The following is a 26,973-nucleotide window of genomic DNA, read 5'->3' on the forward strand; positions in this document are numbered from 1 at the left end:
CAAGCCCTCCTAGTCTGACCTTTCAGGGTCACCATTCACCAGTGGGTGGCAGGATCTGCTATCACCTCCCCCACTGGAAAACCATCACGTCGAACAGGTGGGTTTTGCAGATAGTCTGAAGGAGCTAATCCCTCCCATTCGAGACTTCCCCTCCATCCATGCCACCTCAATTCCATTGCATGTCGGAGGATCACTTGGCCCTTCTCCAACAGTAAGTTACTGCGCTTGACCAAGGGAACCATCAAGCGAGTTCCTGCCCCAGAAGTAGGTTGTGGTTGTTATTCCCATTACTTTCTGGTGCCCAAGAAGGACAAGGGCCTGTGTCCTATCTTGGATCTCAGGAACGTCAAATGCTTCCTCCGGAAGGAGAAGTTAAAATGTTGACACTGGCTCAGGTCCTGTCTGCTTTCGACCCTAGAGACTGGATGGTAGCGTTGGACTTGCAGGACGCTTATTTTCACAGTCCCGTCCTGCCGGGCCATCGACGTTACCTGCGGTTCACGGTAGGCGACGAGCACTTTCAGTTTACTGTTCTTCCATTTGGCCTTACCAGTGCCACTCGGTTGTGGTTGCGGTGGTCGCAGCTCATCTGCCTACATCAGGGGTTCCAGTCTTCCCCTATCTCAATGAAGCCGACCTCGTCCCAACCTGTCGTCTCCCACCTCCAGTCTACGGCCGACCTCCACTCGCTGTGGTTGACCATCAGTGCGCTGAAGTCACACCTGATTCCCTCTCTGAAGCTCCTTTTCATCAGAGCGGTTCTTGACACCGCAGTTTCAGGCTTATCCTCCCGAGCAGCGAGTCCGGGATATTTGGGCTATGATTTCACTCTTTCAGCCTCTTTCCCGGGTTTTGGTCAGAATTACCCTGAGGCGACGGGGCCTAATTGCCTCCTGCATTCTGCTAGTGGACTACGCCAGGTGGCAGATGCGGGCTCTGCAGTGGGACCTGAAGTTCCAGTGGGCACAGCATATGGGGAATCTTTCCGATTGCATTCAGATCTCAGAGGGCACTGAACGACAATTGCAGTGGTGGCTAATGAACCGGGATTGGGCCAAAGGCAGGTCCCTCTACCTTCCCCAGCCAGATTTCACTGAGGTGACAGATGCATCACTAATGGGATGGGGTGGCCACATGGGAAAGGTGGAGATCAGAGGCCCCTGGTGTCCGGCGAAGTCTGGGCTCCACATCAACCTTCTGGAGCTTCGGGTGATCCGCCTTGCACTAAAGGTATTCCATCCTTCTGTCACAGGGAGAGTAGTGCAGGTGCTCACGGACAACACCACTGCCATGTGGTACTGTAACAAACAGGGCGGGTGGGGTAGTGGACCCTATGTCAGGAGACACTGCGCCTCTGGAAGTGGCTGGAACTTCAGGGCATGTCCCTGGTGGTTCAACACCTGGCAGTGTCTCTGAACGCCAGGGTGGACAAACGCAGCTGCCAGTGCATGATGGATCACGAATGGCGTCTTCACTCGGAGGTGTTGCAAGGTCTCTTTTAGCAGTGGGACAAGCCTTGGTTAGATCTATTCGCTACCAAAGAGAACATGTAATGTCAGCAATTCTGCACATTGGAACTTCCAAGGCGGCGCCTGCTAGGCGACTCTTTTCATTACAAGTGGAGTTAGTCTTCTATACGCCTTTCTGCCTATACCACTTCTGCCCAGAGTGCTGAAAAAGATCAAGCATGACCGGGCCCAAGTAATTCTTGTGGCCCTGGACTGGGCACGAAGGGTTGGTAACCTGAGTATCTGCATATGGCCATCGATCCTCCGATTAGACTGCCTCTTTGGGAGAATCAGGGGAACCTCTTTGAGCTGGTCCAGACCTCGGAGGGAACTGCACAGGACCTACAGTAGTGGCTAACCAATTGCGATTGGGTCAGAAGCAGACCCTCTTCCTACCCCAACCAGACCACACAGTAGTTGACAGATGCATCACTCCTGGGATGGGTCGGTCATCTGGGAGAGGTGGAGATCAGAGGACACTGGTCTCCAGTGGAATCTGGACTCCACATCAACTTACTGGAGCACCAAACGATTTGCTTGCCATTGAAACCCTTGCTTCCTTCAATCAAGGGAAAGCTGGTTCAAGTGTTTACGGACAACACTACCGCCTTGTGGTAGTGCAGCAAACAGGGTACGGTGGGGTTGTGGATCCTTTGTCAAGAGGCCCTGCGTCTCTTGACATGGCTGGAACAGCTTGGCATATCCCTGGTGTTTCCACACTTGGCAGGTTTTCTGAATGCCAGGGCAGACAAACTCAGCCATAGATGCCTAGTGGATCACAAGTGCTGTCTCCATCCCAAGTTGGCGCAAGATCTCTTTCAACAGTGGGAGAGCCGTGGTTCGCCTTCTCTAAGAACGTGCAATGCCAGCTATTTCGCTTGCTGGAGTTTTCCAGGCGGCACTCGCTCAGAGAAGCTTTTCATCTTGAGTGGAACTCTGGCCTCCTATATGCCTTTTCACCCATACCACTTCTGTCCAGAGTGCTCAAGAAGATCAGGAACGACCAGGCCCAAGTCATTCGTTTGGCTCTGTACTAGGCGCGGAGAGACTGGTATTACAAGCTTCTCCAACTGAGCATCAACCCTCTGATAAAGCTGCCCCTGAGCGAGGATCATCTGTGGCAGCAGCAGGGAATGGTCCTCTACCCGAACCTATCCAGCCTCCACCTCCTTGCGTGGAGATTGAGCGGCGGCAATTGACATTTTTCAACCTTCCTAAAGTCTGTAACGTTATCTTGGCAGCCAGGCATCCCTCCACCAAAACTGTATATGCTTGTAGATGGAACAAGTTTCTGGGATGGTGCGTAGCAAAGGCTGTGGATCCCCTTTCAGCCCCCTTTCAGAGGTTCTCCTATTCATTCTTTGAACCAGGAGGGATGTGCTCTGGGCACTCTTAAGGCTATCTTTCTGCCATTTCAGCCTTTCTTAGGCTTCCTGGCCAGCCTTTTCTTTTCCAGTCCTATATTGTAAATCGCTTCCTTAAGGGCATTACTCACTTCTTTCCTGAAATTCTTTCGTAATGCCCCAGTGGGACTTGAACCTGGTTCTGACCTATCTTATGGGCGCTCCTTTCGAGCCGCTACATAACTGCCCTCTCAGACTTCTGTCTCTTAAAACTGCCTTTTTGGTTGCCATCACCTCTGCTCGCACGGTGAGTGAGCTTCAGGCTCTTTCTTCCAAACCTCTTTTCCTGGCATTTCATTCGGACAAAGTTGTCCTTCACACTAGGCCTTCTTTTCTTCCCAAAGTGGTTACCTCTTACCACATAGGACAGACCATCACTTTTCCCACCTTCTTCTCACCCCTGCATCCTTCTAAAGAGGAAGAGAGGCTCCACCGTCCTAAACCAAAATGTGCAATTTCATTCTATCTGAATCGCACAATACAATTCCGCGAATATGACCAGCTCTTTGTTGGCTATGTGTGCACTAAGAAAGATCTGGCCGTGCAAAAGCGGGCCATCTCTTTATGGGTCGTTCTTTGCATCAAAATCTGCTATTCCTTAGTGAAAAAGTAACCTCCAGTGGGGGTGCGTGCCCATTCCACCAATGCAACGGCGGCCACTACTGCTTTGGGACGTGGAGTCCCCCTTCATAACATCTGCCAGGCAGCCACGTGGGCTTCATTGCACACGTACTTCAAACATTACAGCCTGGACAGCCAAGTCCGCAGAGACGGCACATGCTGAGTAGGCGGTGTAGTATGCCTGTCCTCTCCATCTATGCTGTAACTCTGCCCCTTGACTAGTAGGTGAGTCCCTTGTAAAAGAGCAATGTGGATGCCCTGCCTGTTCAAGTAAGAGAATATTTTATAACTCTTGGACATGGTGTGCATCCCCCTGATGTTTCACGAAATGACTTTGTAAGTCAGTGGGTCAGCCATAGATGTGCCTTGTGTGTGATACTGCATCTATTCCTCTCTATGGAATTGCTCACGCTGTGGTATGACAATCCTTCCTGGGCCCCTAACATATTGGTTCCTGAGATGCGTCTCATGATTTTCCCCTCAACTAAAAACCTCCCAACTCCCATACCCCATGACGAGTGAGTTAGTCCCCCTCTATCCAAACTTTCATTTCTCACAATTTACAATTGTGCATGGGAGCACCCACTGCCTACTTAAGGGTGGGGGTGATCAGTTTCGGCCCCCATGGGGGTTTCACCCCTCCAGTGTATCTACATGGCGGAGCTTTCTTAGATTCAGGGAAAGCCTCCTCCCTCCTAAAGTACCCTTTTCGAGCGATCAACACTCCTACCAACTCTTCAACCTCTTTTTTTTATTTGAATGTTTTTATTGAGATTTTGTATTACGTTACATCAAGTATCCTGGTGAGCGCATACCATTTTAACATAAAGTTACAGTAATCCACCGCGAGCATCTATACATTGAATATTGGTATGATACAAGTTTGGCAGATGGAATTGTCCTCCTACACATAGTCCTCTTGAACATCTGTAATAATTACCCGTTGTGGAAAGAACCCAAGCCCACCCTCTGATGTAACATTATGGAGTGTACGGGCCATTGGGTCAATGTTGTCTGGTGTATCCAGGGACTCAGTGTGGTACCTCTATGTATCCTTGTGTTGTCCTTCACCTGGCCTTTGGTGCATGTGTTCCCAGAAACTATGCATCGGAATCGGAACCTCCGATATAGAGAGGAACTGTTAACTTTAGATGGAGCAGCGGAGGTGCAAAATCCACGCCTGCAACGCAAGCTGGTTCTGTTGGCTCTTTGACTGCGTGGGACTCTAGCTGGGTCCGTTGATTGATCAAGTCCCAGACTTACTGTGGAGCATTGAAGAATCGCCTACCTGTCGGGTATGTGAGGCGATGTTGCGGGACTTCTCTGGAGAAACCCAGATAAATCGTACCCATGCTGTTCTCTACTGTGATCAATCCCTTCTATCGAGCCTAGCCAAGAATATGGTGCAGATTCTTGTAAAACAGGATGTGTGCTACCACCGAGCGCAGCAGAACCCCCAGGAGCGTATGCTTTGCAGGCACCCTGTGTGCACGTTCGAAGGCTTAAAAAGGGGAGAGCCGTCCCCTGCTAGCTCTTCTCCAAAACACTTCGCCAGATATGCCAGCATGTTGCCTTCAATATTTTTCTGGTAGTCCGACCACTTGCATATCATTACGGCATGAGCTGTTCTCCACGCCTACTTCTCCCAGTTTGGGTGTACCGACCTTCGCCTCCATGACTACCAGCCTAGCGCCTGCCGCTGCCAAGGTTGGAGGTAATTCTGCAAGGTATTTTTCCGCTTAGGTGACACATTGAGCCAGGCGGCGAGGATAGTGTCTTAGGAGGCCTAGTTCCTCTCTCGGGGTATCTGATTAGCTCTCCACTGCAGCTTGCGACTCTGTGATGGCCAGCACAATATCCTGGAGTGTATGACCCCCAGTACCTCCAGGCTGTAGGGCTTGGCTTTCATCCATTTGTTTGTTACCCCCGCCTCTTCCTGAGGTGTTCTAGTAGGTTCCTTAGCTTTCCTGCAGGTTGTTTTCCCCAATGTTGGCAGTCAGAATGCATCTCTTAGTCTCCTGTTCAGGGATAGGCACATGTGGACCCCACCTCACACCGTCCCCACCACGTGGGTTTGGCTGCTCTCACCCAGACCAGCCGTGTCATCCACCAGGCTATCTGCTAAGCAATTTCAAGTCCTATCGTCTATAGTCGTTGAGTCTCTTTACTCTCATTCTCAGCCTTTCAATCTCTGTGGAAGGGTATTTCAGGAGGTTGTCTTTGTGCTGTCTACATCAGGCGCGCAACACCCATTGGGCTCACGGGGCTTCAGCCCAGAACCCCCCCCCCCCCCCCCCCCCTTGTCGTGTGTGTCAGCCCGGGCGGAGACAGCTTTGCGGGCTGGCGAGCATCTAATTGCAGCCGCACCCGAGTACTTAACAGGTCTTTAAAAGACCATTTATTTGTAAATGAGGCTTTTGTTGTGTGTGTTGGGCACCCCCAGTGCAGGGAGGGAACCAGAGCTCTCTCACATCTACAGGCACTGTTTATTTTTACCCTGGGCTGAGGCTCCGCTCCTCCACGTCTTATGAATTGCCCTGGGGAAGGTCTCCAGTTTTAATACTGTGGGGTAATGGCCCCTCCGCGCCTGCAGGTGCTAGTGCTGGACCACCGAATGCAGCCCGAGATGTGGTGTCCCTGCGCTACACAGTCCGCTCAGGCTATGCCCCAGATTCTAGTGTCTCTTGGTGGGAGTGAAGGGGCCCCCTGCATCTCCAGGTATCAGCGCAGCATCTCCTAAGGTGGTTCACTGCCCGGCCTCGTTACAGCCTACTGGCCGGCTAGGCCTCTCCCCAGTCTCCTTTGCCCCGATGTGGGCTCAGGGGGTCTGCCTGAGGCCTCAAGCACCAGCGCTGCACTGCCATTCGCAGGTGAGGTGCTGCTCCTGGGCAGCGCACATTCCCCTCAGTGACACCACTCAGGCTCCATCTTAGGGGTGGGAGCAGGGGGTCCTCCCACGGCCCCTGGCGCCGTACTGCCGATGCCTTGCCCTCCCGTGTAATGCTGGCTGCCCAGTTGCACTTTCAGGAGCTAGTTTCCGCGCCACTGCATGCTTCAATGCTCAGTTAAGTCCCAAACAAAAATGGTAAATAGACAAAAAAAAGGGGACAGGGTGGGAATACCCTGACCCCTAGGCCTGGCGGTGGGGTCCCACAGGCTAAACCCGTTTTTTTTAATTGTACTGTGATTTAGCGAATCTGCGATAAAATGTTTTAAAAAGCAAGCGTGGGCTGATATATATATATATATATATGTGTGTATATATATATGTGTGTATATATATATGTGTGTATATATATATATATATATCATATATATCATAGACATCGCTGGTCAGTAAATGTAAATGTGGGATACTTGTAAAGCGCACTGTTACTCCACCCGAGTGTCCTGGCGCTGTAGACCGCTGGGGAACCCGTCCTGGTTTTCCCTGTGAGATGGTCCCTTTCTGGGTACCTCCAGGATGAAACCAGGCATCCCCAGCGTCTGTGGGGGGCCGTTGTAGAGATGAGGCAAGCTTAATGCCCAGAGTTACCGAGTGTGTTCCCTGGTTAGAGTAGGCACTGAGGCGAGAATTATCGAGTCCGTTGACCCTGGTCCAAGACCCTGCCGCGTCGGGAATTGAACCCTGGTCCCGGGCCGTTCTCTGCTTACAGGTCTGCCGCCTCTAACCAGTGAGCCATACCTCTCCACTCCAGTCACTCCATGTTCTGTGACTACCAGTCCCAGCATACACTGTGATTGAAAGTCAAATCTGGGCGATGCTGCCCAGGGCGGGTTGGCGCTACGTAGGTGTCGACTGTCCTTATCACCTACCTCTGGGATACGATGCTTCCTCTAGTCCCCAACCGTTTCAACCTGAAAGTGCCCGGATTTCAATTAAACGGGGGCATGGATGGCAATCCTTCCTAGCCCAACGTGAAGCAGATTGGCTTCAACACCGCCTCTTATCTCTCCAGGCTGACAGGTGGGCTCTGGTCATTCCGGTATCCCGGATACGCTCCGAAGTTCCACAGCAGTAGAAACCAGTGAGCCAGACCCTGCAGTTATCAGATGCATAAAGGTGAGAAGTAGTGCCTAATGTGTGAGCAGCTGCCCCTCCCTGGGCACGTCGTTGTCTATCCATTCATAAAAAGTGTTGATGGGCTTTTTATGGGTATTGTATTTTCACAGGTTGATTTAAAAAGATTAACTCCCTGTCCCCGAGCTGATGGCACAAATGAACACCCTATATACACTAAGCTATTAAATGCCTGTCTGAGGAAGGCAGAGACTGCAACAGAGTGCATGCACCAGCGCATTGTGCGCAGCACTCACCTCCTGGCATCCACACCCCAAATCTATACTCTGAAAGACATAATGGAGTCTTCCACACTCATAGTTTTGTCACAAGTGTAAGGATTTTATGATGTGTCATGATTTTAAGGACCAGCATGACTTAATTTGGTTATTATGAAAAAAAGGTATACAGGCTGCTGCCTCTTCAGTTAGTAACACCTGCAAGGGATTTTATTTAGGCAATAATTGTGCTAAATTGAAAGATTAGTCAGGGATGTCACTCCAAATGGAGATACCATCTAAGTGTCATCAGACAACAAAACAACAAAGGAAAAAAGACCCGGGAAAACTTTGGTATTTGAAAAAGAATGTCAATCTTATTTTGGCATATGAAGTAGAAAAGTAGGGTACACAATAATAAATGGATAAAGACTTTTCAGAGCAACAACATTATGTAGAGAAGCCAAAATCAAATTGTGCTATCAGAAATCTCCACTTGGAAATAGATGCATCTATTTCCAAGTGGAAATTTCTTTTCCCCAAGTTACAAATTTTCAGTTTTGATATTTGTGACTTGTGATATATTTGGAATAGTTCCTTTATTTATGTACTGATAGCACAATTTGATTTTGGCTTCGCTACATAATGTTGTTGCTGTGAAAAGTCTTTATCCATTTAATTTTTAGCCTTGCAGGTGTTCTTTACTTTTTCGTATTACTGCCCAAACCTCCAAGGGTAAATTGGGTTTCCCTCTTTATTACTCTCTTCAGTTAGTAAGCATCTAATCTTGCTATTAGTGTTGGTGTTTTGTAAGGAGCAGCAATCAACACATAAGCTAAACCACATTTTCATTAAATATTAAAGAATTAGTCACAACAATTTAACGGGTGATTCTGGACTCTCAGATTTACGTATGTTTATGTAAACCATGAAATTGCATGTGCTCACTGTATATTCACTATGTGCAGTAGTGTACGTACTGTACATGCACCAGGCTGTAGTGTACTGTCTGATTGAATATACTAAAATAAAATGTGTATGTTTGTTCACTAGGCTATTGGTTATGTTCTGTAATTTTAGCCATTACCTATGGTGCTATGGTAAATCCACGAGTAACATCCAGATACAGTTCTTATGGGGGTGGGTTTTATAGAAGACACCCCAAACTGGGGGTGTCAATGGTAGGAGTGGGCCTGGAAGAATGAAAAGGTTCTTTCATTTGGGTTCCCATCCATCCTGGTATCAGAATAAAATAGTTTATGTGCAGGAGGAATTTGGTAGGTTGTGCTGGAAAGACTATGATAGGGCTTCCTGTAGGATTTTCTTTTTTTTTTTTTTATCCTAATTTGTTCTGGGATCAAACTGATGTGAATGTGTGGTTGAGGTATCTGATGTTGAAGAAAAGGGAGGGCATTCCTTATCAGACACTTTGAGCACAGCAATGTCTGGGAGGGAAAGAAAGGGCATGATAAGTCTATCAAAGCATTAAGCAGCCCAGCGGGAACTAGTCCATGGAAGCATGAGTGATTCTTTAGTTGGATCCCTGTGCACACAGAATTCAGATGCTTCAGTGAAGTTTTGACAAGGGTCCCAAGAAGCAACTGTTTGGTAAGGCACCTTTCCGGACAAAGTAAAGGCAATAATGATTCCATGGCTAAATCTCTGTCTTGTGCAGACCGCCCAGAAGTTGTACTCTGGCATCTGCTTTAGTTTCAGGATCCCTGCTCATGGTATCTCAATGCATTTCTGGGAAATTGGCTCAAGATAATCTTACCTTGTCTCAGTGAGTCAAACCTCAAGGAAAGACTAGCCTAAGGGGGGGCATTTAATTGCTTCCTAAGTACAATAATAATCTTTTATGGAGGAACTGGTGAGCTCGAGTTTGCTTGCAATAGTGTGGAAGCAAAACCATACCCCAAAATTCAGACACCTGAGAAATTAACTTACCCTACCTAAGACCCTCTAAGTCATGTTCTACTATACAGCAAGACCCTCCTCCATCTTCTGTGTTATCTTCTGTCATCTTGCTACTCGGACACCCACTCACACACCCACTCACTGACCCATACAGCTAGTTATACACTCATTCACGACCTATGCAGCCACTCACAGACCCGTATAGCCACTCACACACCCACATAGCCACTCACACACCCACTCACTGACCTACAAACCACTCACACACAGCCACTCACACACCCACTCAGACCCATACAACCACTCACATACCCACTCACTGACCCACAAAACCACTCACACACCCACTCACAATCCCACTTAAAGACCCATACAGCCTCTCACACACCCACTTACACACCCATACATCCACTTCAAAACTCACTCACACACCCTCAAAACGAATAACACACCCACTCATACACCCATAGGGACACTTGCACACCCACTCACAGACCCATACAGCCACTTGTACACCTAGTCACCAACACACATAGCTACTCACACACCTACTAAAACAGATCCGTACAGCCACTAACACCTACTCACATACGAGACCCATACAGCCACTCACATACCCATAAAGTCACACACAAACCTACTCGCACAGCTACTCACACACCCTCAGATCTACTCACCCACCCACAGATCTACTCACCCACCCACTCATACATCCATACAAACACTCGCACACCAATTTGCAGACCCATTCAGCCACTCACCCTCCTTGTTACCGACACATGCAGCTACTCCCACACCCGCTAACATAGACCCACACCACAGCCACTGACACACCCACTCACAAACTCATTCAACTACTCACACACCAGGCCCTTACAACTTCTCAAAGACCCACTCACAGACCCATACAGCCTCTCAAACCCACCCACACAGCTACTAACACACCCTCAACACTAAGCACGCACTCATATACCCATACATATACTCAAACACCCATACAGCCACTCACAGCCCTATACAGCCTCTCACACTCCCACTTATAGACCCATACATCCACTCACACACTCATAGTTCTATACAGTCACTCTTGCACCCACTCACTGACCCATATAGCCACTCACATACCCACTCTCAAAGGTTGCAGATTACAGTTGGGAAATAACATTTGAAAAAACTTTTAAGATAAATTACAGGGATATTGTATTCAGGAAGCAAAATTAAAAACAATAGAAATTAAATGGAAAAAACTAAGGTTACAGGAACGTTTTAGTTGAGTGCAGATTTCACTTATACAAAACCATTGAAATTCAGCAGTTACAGTTACCTGAGCTAACTAATAACTTACTCCCCCACAGTGCACTGCTATGGACTTCACATATTACATCACTCATGACATGTTCAGTGACATCACTGATAACATCACAATTGATGCCACTTCATACCTCTATGGCCAATCCAAGTGGTGTCCTCAATATCAGAGAACCACTGTTCTTGTCACTATCACAATTAATGGCATATTCTCTAGATCACTTGATAAAACTGTGTCCCAAAATCCAGAGGCGAACCATGGTACAATATGAAGATGTGAGTCACAAGAGGCGTGCTCAGCAGAATGAGTAAGCTTAAGAAGGAATATAGACTTACAAGAGAAGAGAAAAAATGTGAGAGGCAAAAATATAAATGTACATGACAGCTTTTTGCCAGTTAGAAAAGTAAGTTAGGTTGTGACTAGCTGCTGTTTGCTTGGTGCAGAGTCGCATGTTAAACAGGAGGAGCTTTTCTATTTGGTGAATTTCATACTGTGTTACGATCCCACAGGTGTTTCGTGAGAGTCATGTACAAGCTCCTGTGGGTGAAAGTAGATCTACGGGCCTCCTACGATCCTGCGAGCCTCTCCCAAGAGCCGTGGATTTTGGTACCCTTCACTGGAGCACGCAAGTCTTGCGTGAGATTTTAAAGCAGGGTGGAAAAAGAGAAACAGTGCAAACAACATTGATGATAAAACAAGATACTAAAATGTCTGAACTCAACCTATATTATAAAGTAATTGTTCCTTATATACACTCGGAAAAATACTTCATTTTCTTTGAAAAACCCTAGAAATGTACTGAAAAAAAACAAAGGTTAAAGTAGTGTTATAGTTAGGTGAATTTCTCATTGACAATGTTAACATTGTGAACTAAAAAGACACAGAAAAACACCAGTTATAGTTAGTAGCGCTAACATCACTGATACCATTAGAGATGTCATCAGTGATGCCACTAACCATGCCATGAATGACGTAATATGTAAGGTCATAAGCAGTGCATTGCGGAGCGTAATTTATAGTTGGGTCAAGTAGCTGTATCTGCTGAATTTCTATGGTTTTGTGCATGTAGAATCTGAGTTGAAGTATAATGTCCTTGTAACCTTTTTGTTTTTTTTCAGTGACTATATATATATCTAATAATGTAATATGTATACATTAAATAAAAGGGATTTAAAAGTAATATCTGTAAAATTAAGGACTGCAGATGTAAAAGTGTGCGTTGTAAAGCCCTATCCTGTGTAAAAATTCACAATGTAGGGACTCCCAATGTAACTGACTTCGAAGTAACAACGGACTTTCTACTAGTTCCTTTTGGGGTTGCCCTCTCTATAAAAATGTGCAATGAATAGGCCCAGTTACACCCTCCTTCTGGCCTTTATATCCACCTCACTACGTCCATGGCTTCTTCCACGGTTCTTACTGGAGGTTTTCTGTTGTTGAGATCGGTTGGGTGTTCACAGCTCAACTATATAGTTTATGATAATTTGCTAGGGCAATGTTTTATCACCTCATTAGTTAATTGGCACTACTCAATACTTCCTTCTAGAGAAGTATTGATTTGGGGCTCATTCAAAAGATAAGAAATCTTTTGGGCGAAGTATTCATCTGAAGAAAAAGTTATTTACCTTTTGAAAGTAATATTTCTGGAGGATACTATATCTTTCTGCTGATTTCCTCCCTGCCCTCCCTCCCTCCTTCCATCTGAGTTAGTGCCATGACTAATAAGATCTCATGGGTAAGCAAACATATATGCTGTTTTTTTATGAGGAACGTAAAAGTAGCAGAAACTGATGCCAGTGCACTGGTTGGCACCTTATATACTCCGATGTTGTCACTCCATGGATGGGCAGATTTGTGGCCGAGGCTATGCTGGAAAATTATTGCTCTCGTAAAATGTTGCGGAATTCATTGTGCCCCTTGGAGGATATTCATAAGGTGAGGAACCCATGGTAATATACAGTATCCACCAGAAATATTGTTACATAAGGTAAGTAACTATTTCTCCTGATTCTTTAGGAAAGGTGACGTTCAAGACCAGTATTAGCTCACAAGTCTCTGAACAAATTTTGCCATAAGTAGGTCAAAATAGCTATCTTTTAACACGTTCTACAAGCTATGCAGGAGTATAACCGACATGTCTTTGTAAGTCTGCAAGAATCTTTTTATGGCATACCGCAAGTTAACTGCCTTGTGTAAAAGGTGAGCTTGACAAAGGTTGCAAGGAAGATCAATGAGAGGGTCTGAGTAGTCCGGAGAGAAAAGGAATCCCAGCAAAAACCGCTGTTACCCACTCTGCTCCACCCTACAGCACACAATAGTGTACACAGCATTATGCTTAATGATTTGTTCAGCTTTGCAGTGTTTGGACTTGTTTGTTATCATTCACTGCTCTCAATATATTTGTGTACTTCTTGGATTCCAGGTAAAGAACTGCTCTATCCTTATAAATAACGACTCCGTGTTTGAACCAGAGGAGCAGTTCAAGGTGTATCTCAGTAACCCACTTGGTAGCCACTGGAGCGGTGCTCGAATTGGAAAGATTGACATGGCCATCATAACTATCTCAAATGAGGAAGATGGTAAGCCAAAACCCTGTTTTCTCCCAGTTTTGTGGCTGCAGAATTACCAACAGAAAATTAGGGGTCTTCAGAAATCAACGTAGGATCTTAATAGGCCTTGGTTGGACTTAATTGATACTATGGGAATGGAAAGTTAGTAAAGGCCTAATGTTGAAATTTGTTTTGGAAATAAATTGAAGCATTTGACATGCAGCTCACAACTAACAGTTACATTTTCTTTTCTGCATTTATTTGTTAAAGCACCTACTCTTGAGTTTGAAGAATCTGCATATCAAGTTCGTGAACCACAAGAGCTGGAAGAAGTTGCAGTATTAAATGTTAAAGTTATCAGAAGAGGAGATCTCAACAGGACATCAAAAGTACGGTGTAGCACAAGAGATGGTTCTGCTCAGTCGGGAACGGATTACTACCCGAAAAGCAGAGTTCTTAAATTCAACCATGGTAGGAATTGGTGGTTTGAGGTTGTCTTGACTTTTCATTACATAGTTTAGTTTGGCTAGAAATAATGCCATCTTTTAAATTTGTATGCATCCGTTTTATTTGGTTTAATGTAGCCTGGTTAAGAAACCCAGTAAAATGTTTGGTGGTAAAAGATGAATGTGTGTCGGAGGAATTGATTTGTTGATCATGATATATTTGTTCTGTTTCTTGGTTTTATTTAGAAACCTCTTACTTTGAAACACAGCAGACATTAACTGTCTGGTGAGATCTGCGTACAGTCCCGCCGTTTTAGTCCGGTTTAGTGACAAGCTATCAAAATATGCAGTCCTTGAATTTGGCTGGCCTGAATGAATGGCACAGTATGGGGCCCTTTGAGTGTGTGAAATGCAAAAATGACAACTAAAATCCTGAGCGGTTTGTTTAGTGGGGAAAGGTTGTCTCATCCTCATCCCTTTGATAAATAACACAAGTGGTTGTTTGAAATTTGGCAGTACCATTACTTAGAAAGCACAGGTTTGAGGAATCCTAAAATGTGTCTTGCATATTACCTTACTACTAGGAGCACGTCTAAGGAAACCTTTCACAGTTTCTCTTAAAACATTTTCTACTGCCTCAATTTTTCTAGGGATGGACCATATTATATTTAAAGTAGAGATTTTATCCAATGAAGACCGAGAATGGCATGAGTCATTCTCTCTGGTTTTGGGACCTGATGATCCGGTTGAGGCTGTGCTTGGCGATATCACCACTGCCACAGTGACAATCATTGACCGAGAAGCTGCAGGGAGCCTCATTTTACCTTCACCTCCATTTGTGAGTGTTTTTGTTGTCTTTAATGCATGCTTGTGGCTTACTAGCGAAGATCAGTAAGTGGCAATGTGCAACTGTATTTTTGATTTAACAAATCCTAACTAATTATAGTCCTGTATCTCAATTCTATATAAACTTTGTATGTAATTATTTAAATTAACAGGTTTGTTTAACAATATTCTACTCTCCTTTCCTGTTGGTATCAAAAACTGAAGAGTATGCTTTTGATATTCATCTTGATATGTTGAGCTATTCATTAGACATTAAGGCTTATGCCTCCTTTGACAACAATACACAATGCTCTCCTGTCAGGAATATTTTGTTGCTTCTAGCCTGAATATCCCATGCAAAGGCTTATTTCATAAAGAACTAAGTACAAATGAGGTGAGGTAAGACAGCGGTGGCATGTGCAGGAGTGAGGTGAATGCATCATGGATACACATACCAATGTAATGTACAGAGAAATTACCAGGGATAGCTGATTGGGTCCTCATAGAAGATAGATAGATAGATAGATAGATAGATAGATAGATAGATAGAAAGATGGTAAGATGGTTTATTAGTAGGTGCAATTAGATATCTTCAGCTAACAATAACACCACAATTACAAATAAGGTCCAGTCAAGTCTCAATAAATTAATCCTTTCTCAACCCTTGGTAGCTTGGCTGACAAGCAGTCAGGCTTAACTTAGTAGACCAGTGTGTAAAGCATTTAATACCACCACAAAAGTAAATAAGTAAGACACAAACACAATACAAATCCACTGTATGGAACTGGAGATATGAATTTTTTAAATGCAAAAGGTGCTTTCTAGTGTTTAAAAGTGAAGAGTGCCAACCAGTGCTATCTGGTCGCGCTCGACCGGGACAAAGTCAGAGTTTCAGGCTGACCACGATGGGGCACAAGTCTGCTACGGTGAGCAGTAGGGCCTGGTCAAGTTTTTACCTTCAGGCTTAGTCACTTTTTTGTAGCTTTTTCTCTCGACGCCGAGCAATGGGCTTAGTCAATCTGGATTCCAGTTCGATGACGACGGCCTGCTGCAGTGCAATGCCTTGGTGGTCTTCTTTTTCATTGTCGAAGTCCTCCGAAGCTTTCCATGAGGCAAACCTGCACGGTCAGTCTGAGTCGCAATTCGACGTTGCCAGCTTGACTTTTGTAGTTAAGGTCGGTGGACTTGTGGAGCTTTTTCCCAAAAAGTTGTCCAAGTTCCCAAACTGTCAGAGCTTCTTCTGAAAGGTCATCTGAGGGTCCACAGCACCAGCCAAGGGTCCAGAAGCTCGATTTGCCTCTTGATGGTTTGGGACTACAATTCCCACAATGCACCTAGTCAACTCCAGTAAACTCCATGTGAAGCTGGTCACCTGGGCTTGTCCTTGTTGGAGATGCTGCAGGTGACTTCTTCCAGCACTTTTCTTGCTGTTGCTCATCAGGGAGTCCACTCCTTGAGCATTTAAAGCAGGCAAAGTCCTAGTATGTGAAGACTTGAGAGTGCAGCAGGAGCTCTCTTCATGAGTGCAATTCTCTTTTAGTACAGTTTACGGGTCCAGTAGGGCATTCCTTCTTCTCCAGATGTTTCCAAACAGGGATCTGAGGTGCTGTGCTGCTCTCCCATATTTATTCAAGATTCTGGGCTGGCAAGAGGTGGGGCACCTCCAAACAATGGGCTTCTAGTTGCCAACCTCTGTGATGACCACTTCCTTAGAAGTATGGCATAGTTTGGTCCCAGAAATGTATATCTTAGTCCAAATCAAAATGGGGAAAACCTCTCCTGGGAGTTCAGTTCTGACTAACGCTTCCCACATGTGTGGCTACATTTCCCCTACACTCCTACACCAGGGGCACTTCATGTAGCACCTTTTTCACAAGAAGAGGTTCTTGGAGGGATTTAAACAAGTTACACCACCAAGATCAGTTCCAGCACCATTGTGGAACTTAAACATAGTGCTAACGCAGGAAATGGCAGACCCGTTTGAACCTATGCACAAAACTGATCTTAAATCACTCACACTTAATACAGCATTTCTGATTGCAGTGTCATCACTACGCAGAGTGAGCAATCTGCAAACGCTAACAAAACAGGAGCCATACCTACAAATACACAACAACAAGGTGGTTCTCGGAACCAAGCAATAGTTTCTGCCTGAAGTGGTGACCCACATTCATGTTAACCAAAACCTACAACAACTTTCTTCAAAGAATCTAAGACCGAGATGGGAAGAGCCCTACATATGTTGAATGTTAAGAGAGCTTTAATGTACTATCTGCAAGGAATAAAGGAGTTTCTTAAGGAAAGGAAACCAGTTGTTTGTCTCTTTCACCAAGGCAACCAATCGTTCTCCAGTAACTAAAGTAACAATCTCAAGATTGGTAGGAGAAACAGTACAGACTTGCTAGTCCAGGGCTGGGATGACACAGCCCACACGCCCTAGAGTCCACTTAACTAGAAAGAAGGGCTCTACAATGGCGTCCCTAGCAAACATACCATGGACGCAATCTGTGCAGCAGCGACATGGGCATCACTACATACCTTTGCAAAATATTATTGTGTAGACATTCAAATGAACAGGGAAGCACAGTTGGGACAGAAGGTACTTAAACACCTGTTTGCTAATACTTCCTTATTTCATCCCAATCAACCCAAAGAAAGGGAAACCGCTATATAATCTAATGCACAGCATGTGAATTCAAAAAAGGCTTCATGCAGCAAAACTAAATGGTTACTTACCTGTCTAGAAATGGGAGATAATGCAACCAGGTGGGGAAGATAAACGAGAGGAAGTACACCAGAAAAGGGAAGATGCCTACCACGCACAGGAAGTTCTGGGGCGCAGTCTGACGTCATGCAGTGGATGGATATACCACCAAATGGTGGTCGACAACACCCAGATGCAGGAAAAAAAGACAATTCTGGACCCATGCACTAGACGGGGTAATAATGCACAGGATATGAATCTAGAAACCTCTTTAAGTTGCAATACTACTTCTGGTAAGTAACCATTTTGTTTGAGTACTCAACATTAGAAACAAATCAAGCATATACCGCTTGACCTAACGCGCACTGTTGCACTTCCAGCTGGATTATACTATTTTTATAATATACTTTTACACAGTCAATAAACAAGGTAAATACATTTTTGTGATAAAAAAACCATCATCATATAGTAACTTTCATGATTATTTACTTTATGTTCACGAAGATTAGACATTTAGTAACCAATTGTCAATATCATTGAATTACATGTAAAACATTTCATAAATGTCACATTCATATCAAGATCAGTTTTCAATGCCCGCCCTATGCATTTCGGGCCCCTTGGCCCTTCGTCGGGGGCTGTATCTAGAAGAAATCAAAATAATGTTTGTTGTTGATTACGGTTCCTCTTACATGCAGAGTATGCAATCTACCACAAATTAACACTATCGATCTGTGCAAAACTCTTTCTACGCATATGGTGATGCAAAGTCTGAAAATAGCATAAAAACCTCGTGAGAAGTACGATAAACCATGTGTTAATATGTGGGAAAAGAGGGGAAAGGAAGTCAAGAAAAAGCGAAAGAAATCTAGAATAGACATCGAGAAAAACCTCCTACATTGCTAAATTGCCTTGTAGCCGAAAATAAACACCCGTGTGCCTCACTCGTGATGCTGTTAATGACAAAGTTCATCTATACTAACCTTTGAGTGATAAGGGGTAGGTGATATCGCGCTGAGTAACGATGTGGCAAAAAACCGGTTCTGAAAGGTAAACACCAGTGCTTAATAAATGCTCTCCTAGTTACCGTGCTGTGTACATGAGAACCCGCTGAACTAAACAAGTCATACCTATTTTCTCGCGAATGGTCCGTAAACGTGTAGAGTGGGTTGACCTCTTTGTCAAATGGAGCCGTGACGATAGGTGCTCCTCGTACTATATAAAAATGTTTTTTTAAGAACTGCGTTTTAACATACGGGTTATGTGTGCGGGCGAGAACTTTATCAAAAGTCAAGGTAAAACTTACCAAAATCCTAATCTCCGATGTCCTGATCTGTCATACGTCTGAATGCTGACTGCCTTCTGAGAAGAAGGGTCACGCTTGCGCATTCTATGCTTGCATAGGCAATACTAAAAACGGACTAGGGGAGTGTGTGAAGTTAAACGCTCGCCATCTTGGACTAGTATCAGGTTAACTGATGACAATGAATATAAGGTAACGGTGAAAATAAAAAATAGAGAATAGAGAAAGCCCAAGTGTGGAAAAAAGTGTGAACTCAAAGGGTTGAGAGAAAACACATTCATTATTGTCATGAGACATATTTACATTTGTATTTGCCACCATATGACTGTACTTCTGAAACAACGATCGCTCGCAGGCGACTCATGAGCAATACCTATAGGTAACATCCTAAATCTACTCTGTCATTGATCCCTTTTGGATCTTGAGAGTCTAATTTTCTTATCCAGAAGATTTCCCTTTGTAATAATGTTTTGGTTAGGTCTTTTCCTGGGGTGGGCTTAACTACCTCGAGCACCTGGAATTTTAACTGTGCTATGGTGTGCCTGTGACTGGTCCAATGTACGGCTAAGCTGCTGTTGGGATTGTTGTTACGTATAGTACTTTTGTGTTCTGATATACGTATTTTAATTTTTCGTTCAGTCTTTCCAACGTACAGAAGCCCGCACGGACATTTTATGGCATATATTAAATTCATGGTATTACAGTCTGCGTTGTGCTTGGTTTTAATAGTTTCACCTGTGTAAGGATGTTTGACGTTATCACTTACTATGACATTGTTGCACTGTACGCAGTTTTGGCATTTCCTAGTTCCTCGGAAATTTTCTCCAGAATTCATTGTTACAGATTTCAACATTTCTTTGATATTTCTGGATCGTTTGTATGCGAAAATGGGTTTCTCTTTGAATTCTCCTTGGAAGTCGTTCTCATTACTTAGTAGATCCCAATGCTGATTGATACTTTTTTTGATCTCTCGAGAACTAGTAGAATATTTTGAAACAAAGACTTGGCGTCTAGCTTGTGGCTTTGATGTTGATAACAGTAATGATTCTCTGTTTTTTTTTTTGCTACTTTGAGCTTGGTATCCTCCAATAGTGCTTCAGGATATTTTTTGTCCAGATATTTCTCTGTGATGAAATCTAGGTTGTTCTTGAGTGATTGTGTATCTGTACATATCCTTTTTGCTCTTAACATCTGTGAGTATGGTAAATTCTCGATTAAGTTTCTCGGGTGGAAACTGTTGTACATCAGTGCTGTGTTTTTATCAGTGGTCTTGTGATATACCTCTGTTTGAATTTCAGTTCCATCAATTTTTACTAGCACGTCCAAGAAAGGAATCATTTTGTTTTCTATGGTTTGGGTGAACTGCAGATTCTCATCCAGTCTGTTGAGTTGTGTAATCTTCTGTTCAAGCAGTTCTTTACTGTTGTGCCATATTAAAAAGATGTCATCTATATAACGACAATACAGAGTTAGATTTTCTGTCCATTCAACGTCCGTTAGAAAAAAGGTTTCTTCAAATCTCGCCATATAAGTATTGGCGTATGCAGGAGCTCCAGAAAATCCCATGGATGTACCCTTGTTCTGTAAAAAGAACTTGTTCTCATGCTTGAAATATCCATGATGGAGACAAAAATGTAGGAGTTCTAATAAAAAAACGTTGTCAGCTCTTAGTTCCTCTTGTTTCAGTAGGGCCCATTCTACTGCTTCAATGCCTCCTGTGTGTGGATCCAAAAGGGATCAATGACAGAGTAGATTTAGGATGTTACCTATAGGTATTGCTCATGAGTCGCCTGCGAGCGATCGTTGTTTCAGAAGTACAGTCATATGGTGGCAAATACAAATGTAAATATGTCTCATGACAATAATGAATGTGTTTTCTCTCAACCCTTTGAGTTCACACTTTTTTCCACACTTGGGCTTTCTCTATTCTCTATTTTTTATTTTCACCGTTACCTTATATTCATTGTCATCAGTTAACCTGATACTAGTCCAAGATGGCGAGCGTTTAACTTCACACACTCCCCTAGTCCGTTTTTAGTATTGCCTATGCAAGCATAGAATGCGCAAGCGTGACCCTTCTTCTCAGAAGGCAGTCAGCATTCAGACGTATGACAGATCAGGACATCGGAGATTAAGATTTTGGTAAGTTTTACCTTGACTTTTGATAAAGTTCTCGCCCGCACACATAACCCGTATGTTAAAACGCAGTTCTTAAAAAAACATTTTTATATAGTACGAGGAGCACCTATCGTCACGGCTCCATTTGACAAAGAGGTCAACCCACTCTACACGTTTACGGACCATTCGCGAGAAAATAGGTATGACTTGTTTAGTTCAGCGGGTTCTCATGTACACAGCACGGTAACTAGGAGAGCATTTATTAAGCACTGGTGTTTACCTTTCAGAACTGTTTTTTTGCCACATCGTTACTCCGCGCGATATCACCTACCCCTTATCACTCAAAGGTTAGTATAGATGAACTTTGTCATTAACAGCATCACGAGTGAGGCACACGGGTGTTTATTTTCGGCTACAAGGCAATTTAGCAATGTAGGAGGTTTTTCTCGATGTCTATTCTAGATTTCTTTCGCTTTTTCTTGACTTCCTTTCCCCTCTTTTCCCACATATTAACACATGGTTTATCGTACTTCTCACGAGGTGTTTATGCTATTTTCAGACTTTGCATCACCATATGCGTAGAAAGAGTTTTGCACAGATCGATAGTGTTAATTTGTGGTAGATTGCATACTCTGCATGTAAGAGGAACCGTAATCAACAACAAACGTTATTTTTATTTCTTCTAGATACAGCCCCCGACGAAGGGCCAAGGGGCCCGAAATGCATAGGGCGGGCATTGAAAACTGATCTTGATATGAATGTGACATTTATGAAATGTTTTACATGTAATTCAATGATATTGACAATTGGTTACTAAATGTCTAATCTTCGTGAACATAAAGTAAATAATCATGAAAGTTACTATATGATGATGGTTTTTTGATCACAAAAATGTATTTACCTTGTTTATTGAATGTGTAAAAGTATATTATAAAAATAGTATAATCCAGCTGGAAGTGCAACAGTGCGCGTTAGGTCAAGCGGTATATGCTTGATTTGTTTCTAGTATAGTGTAAGCACGAGAGGGACATCGTGCCAACCTACGCAGCACGCATAATTTGAACAATAACTGAGTGTAACTAACTTGGATACAAAGGTGTGCCCAGCCCCTACCATATAATTTGAGTACTCAACATGCCTTCCTAGATATGATCAGGTGAACAACTGAAAACTGTTTGGTGCAGAAAATATGTATCTCTTCCAATCATTGTTTTCTTAATTGTTTTACACACCGCAGCAAGAGACATTGCAAAACTGCCTGCATCATTTTTAAAATGTGGCACAAGCATAAGAAGGTTCATAATATTCTTCCATGACCACAGACTATACATAGAGTGCAGATTAGTGGATATTCCCAGTGTCAAGGGTTCCTATCCTTGGTGTGGCACTATTAACTTCTTTCCATTCATTTGGCGTGCATTGAGTCCTTTTGATCTAGTAAACACAATCTGATTCTTAGTACCTTTCCATCCAAATAATGTTTTCTGTCCATAAAACATGTTTTACCTTGTGAGAAGGAAGCATCTTTTATGGTTGAACCAATATGATATATACATATATATATATTGATTTGTAACTTTATTTTTCATTTTTACAAAAAGAAAGGTACCGCACAGAGATAGCAATCGACAAGTACATGAGAAGCAATGCATTTCATCCCCTCTTACATGCAGACGTACATCGATCACCAGGTAGATGCAATAATATGAACAGTATTGGAGGTCAGACTCTAAGATGTACAGATGAGGGCAGGGCCCATGTATTTTCTGCTCAAAGCACCTCTTTGTGTTGTAACTATGGGCTTAGGAAGAGAGTGGCCTTGCTGAGTTTGTGAGCGAACACAAGGAGATGATGGACGTGGCGCTGAAACTTTTCAGACACTCACCCCCTGTCACAGATCTGGGTTGAATCCATCATCAGTCTTCAGCTCACTTCGCCATCCCAGTTCAGGTTGTGATATGGCAGTATGTCGAGCTTTAGGAGGTAATCTCGCAGTGGCTGCCCTATGTTGCGAGGTCTGGATGTGAGCGGCTGCAGGCATGCATACAATTCGCTGGCTGTATTACAGTGTATTAAGCTATTAATCCATGTATTTTGAGCAGGCAGGTACCTGCTACCCCATTGTATGGCCATTTTCCTTTTAACAAGCAGGAGAGAGATAGCAATGGAAAGGCGCAAGGCTATAGTGATCTTGAGAAAGAATACCAGGAGCGCCATCAATAGCGAGGGTGTAAGTATGATTTGGGTGTTACTTGACAGCTCAGCAAATATGGTCCGCCAGTACTGGACAATCTTGTCACAGGTCCATGCCATATGGGCAAAGTCTGCTGACAGTGAATGACATTTTGGGCAAGTGTGGGAGCGGGATTGGTCCATGCGATGTTATTTAGCCGGTGTGGTATATGCTCACCAGAGAAATTTGATGTGTAGTAGTTTGTGGGGTGATTAAGGGAAATTAATTGTGTCTATATAAGGCATTTATATCACTGAGAATCGAGCAGTGGGTGACCAAGATCCTGCTCCCAGCCCGCACGAACTCTGGCGTCTCTAAATTGGAGCAAGACCAGGCTTGATTTGTAAAGTTTATATATTAAATAATCCCAGCCTGTGCCCGTAATAAGTTGCGTCAGGGGGGGAAGTGATACTGTTCTAGGGGATAACTGGGAACCTGGTCTCTGAGTGCCCCCTGCAACCACCGCAGTATGAACTGGTCCATCAAAGAAGCAGTTTGAAAACTAGTATTGTCCTCCGTCCATAAGAACACATGTCCATCGGGAAAGAGGTCTCCGATGGTGGTCAGAGAGTATCTGGTGAGGGTTCGATGGACCAGAGCCGTTTGCTTGATGGGTAGCCAATGGTTGGCGGACAGGGGAAGGGTAATGAGTAAAATAAGTGGCCCCTGTCATCGGATCGACCGCTTCCAGGCCCAGCTAGTTTTGGACACCATCTGGATGTCATGGGGGGGGTCACATGGCAGCAATGAAGCCAGAGGCACCAGGTCCGCAAGATCAGCTTCTGGCTTAGTGTATGGTATCCGGGCATCTGGATTGTACCAGTGATGGGCAAAGCTGCACTGGGCCACCAGATAGCACAGATGGTAATTAGTGACCCAGAAGCACTCCTCCACACACACTAGTACGGTAGAGTCATTGTATCCCAATTTATTCTCTGCTGCTTGCCCCCTCGTGAGGGTGGTGCGAAGTGTTTCAAAGAACGTGTTAGTCAGCAGAATAGGGATATTGTTAAACATATACAAGAACCGGGGCAGGACCAACATTTAAATAATTTATCTAGCGCCAGCCCGTAGTTTAGGGGTATTATCTGCTTCTTATCTCCGTGTACATATATCCTGAGGTACTTAACGGAATCAGTGCACCACACCAGTGTGAATTCACTATCAATGCTGCTCAGCACTGTTGGGAAATATATCAGACTTGCCCCACTTTATGTGTAACCCAGACTGGGCCCTGTATCTGATTATTTTCCTTAGTATTGGCACCAGATTGTCACTCGGGTGTCTCATGTAGAGGATGATGTCTGCATAGAGTGTGATCAGAAGCGGGATAGTTGTAAACTGAAGACCTCTTTGGGAGTGCCGCTCCTGCAAGTGGTGTATCAGGTGCCCTAAGGTAATAATAAATAATAGAGGTGATAGCGGGCAAGTTTGCCTTGTTCCCCATGTCAGGGGGAAGGAGGGCAACAGCGTCCCGTTCAGGCAAATGCGTGCTGTGGGCAACGTATACAGCAGCGTGATGAGCGCTGTGAATCTCAGAGAGAGACCCATTTTGCGCAATGTGGCTTGTAGGAACGGCCACTCCAGTGAGTCAAATGCTTTCTCAGCGTCCAACAGTGCAGCCACAGTGGGGGGAATTCTATGTAAAACCGCAAAGAGCGTGCCTAGATTGAAAGCTATGGATCTGTGCGGGACAAATCCTGATTGGGCCGGGATATTATTTGGTCCAGCAGGAGGTACAGTCAGGTTGCTATCATTTTAGCCAGGATCTTGTCAAAGTTTAATAAGGAAAATGGCTTGTGTAAGAAAGTGAGTTTCTGTTGCAGTACCCCCCCCCACCCCCCCCTTTTTTGCTTGATACCTGATGCACTGTTCCTTGGTGCGCCCTGGGTCCCTGCCAATCAGGTACCCATGGCCTGTGTTCCTTCCCTTAAAACTGTACTAAAGCCTAAACCCAATTGGCATCTCTGGCCACATGTCAGCCCCTGGTAAATGGTACCATAGGTACCCAGGGCATTGTGACCAGAGAAGACCCCTAAGTGCTGCAGCACTTATTGTGCCACCCTTAGGGGACCTGTACCCTGACACACACACACTGCCTTTGCAGGCTGAGTGTGCTGGTGCAGAACTAAACAAAGAGTAGACATGGCATCTGTGCCATACCCACAAACCCACTGCCCTCGCATACATCAGCCACCCCTCTAGCTGGGTGCCCTATGCCAGTGGTGTGGGCACAGGTGCATGAGCCCTGTGCCCCTACAGTACCCAGGGACATTCCTGGGCACTGTAAGTGCAGTGATGCCATTAGCTGGGAGGTTGTCATTACAAACTCCACAGTACCATAATGGCTACACTGAAGACTGACATGTTTGATATCAAACTTCTCAGCACATTAGACCCACACTGAAGCCAGTGTGGGATTTAATGTAAAATGCACTACAGAGGGCATCTTAGAGAAGCCCCCTGAAACATAACCTACAATCCACGTCTTGTCTGAGAGCAGACATGTTGCTGGACCCCTGGGTGGAGAGCCCCCGCTCTCCTGGGCCCTCAACAATGCACATCCTGGGACGAGGTGCCAAGCTTCCTCCCCCAGGATGGGCAGGGGAAGCTTCAAAGGCATTCCGCCTTCGAGACCTTCTCCAGACCACTTGCTGTACTCAGCAACTGGCCCCCACCCGTTCTGACCCCCACTCTGGCGGCAAGACTGGCAGGAAATCCTACGTCAGGAAGGGGGGTGTGCCAGCCTGTGCCAACTCCACCCCTCAGGTGGAAGAGGCGAGGTGTAGCACGACCTCTGGCTCCGGGCATCTTGAAGATCGGGAGCCGTGCCCAATCACAGATAGGCTTCTGCCCGTTCCCACAGGAGAGGAGCTGGATAGGGGGTGTACCTACCCCAGGCCAGGAACACATTGGTCCCTGCCCTTATCCTATCTGTAACACCCCTAAATTTAGTATCTAGGGGCACCCTGAACCTTCCTCCCTCAGATCCAGATGACGAAACAAGAAAGAAGAACAAGAAGCCCTGCCGTGCAGCTGCTAAAAAGAGGGAGACACCAACTGTTTTGGCCACAGCCCTACAGGCCTGTCGACCCTTAAACCTGCTCCTGCTAAAACCCAGGCATCTCCAGTGGTCCGCAACCTCTAAAACCCCAAAGGACCTGACTGCCTTGTGACTCTTACTACCTGGGTCTCCCACAAGCAGTGGTACTGCTCAAAGCAAGTAACATGCCCTGGAATCAGCCTCGAACCGTGAACCCTGCACCCTCGCACCCGCCAAGCCTGGCCTGTGCTGGAGTGAATCAAGACCCTGAGGACATCCCCCGGCAATTCTGACCTGGAATTCAGTGCCCAAGGACCCTCCTCGACGACCCCGACGATGCCTGCAGCCTCAAGACAAAGGACCCCTCTAACCGCGACCAGCAGGGGGTAAGATTTACTGACCTCAAAAGACACCCCTTGCCCCTGGCGCCCCACGGCCCCCTGTGCCCAACTTCTGGGTGCCTACCTATCCTCCAAGATCCCAATTTACCCCTCAAAGTGTTGGCCGCTCCAGAAGATCCTCCGTCCCTGAGCCTGCAGCCTTTGTTCCCTTTTCAAGATCTCCATTGAATAACATTGAGCGCCCGACGGCTGAAAAGCACCCTGCACCCAGCCGCCTGAGTGCCTCTGGCAATGCAACCTATGTCCTATCCTACTTCCCCATTTGCCCTGAGCAAGTGACCAGGAGCCCAGCTCCAACAGCCGCGTGGCCTGCTA

General features: G+C 45.2%; 1 protein-coding gene across 1 annotated transcript in view; it reads left to right on the forward strand.

Moving 5' to 3' along the window:
• FRAS1 (Fraser extracellular matrix complex subunit 1) overlaps nucleotides 1-26,973 on the forward strand; it is a 1,313,599-nt gene that overhangs the window by 467,846 nt on the left and 818,780 nt on the right. Inside the window, exons 13-15 of the mRNA XM_078676362.1 lie at nucleotides 13,459-13,615; nucleotides 13,856-14,056; nucleotides 14,682-14,869. Coding sequence (XP_078532488.1) covers nucleotides 13,459-13,615; nucleotides 13,856-14,056; nucleotides 14,682-14,869 — 546 coding nt within the window. The remainder of the gene's footprint in view (nucleotides 1-13,458; nucleotides 13,616-13,855; nucleotides 14,057-14,681; nucleotides 14,870-26,973) is intronic.

Source organism: Lissotriton helveticus, chromosome 2_1, assembly GCF_964261635.1.
Source record: "Lissotriton helveticus chromosome 2_1, aLisHel1.1, whole genome shotgun sequence".
Lineage (NCBI taxonomy): Eukaryota > Metazoa > Chordata > Amphibia > Caudata > Salamandridae > Lissotriton > Lissotriton helveticus.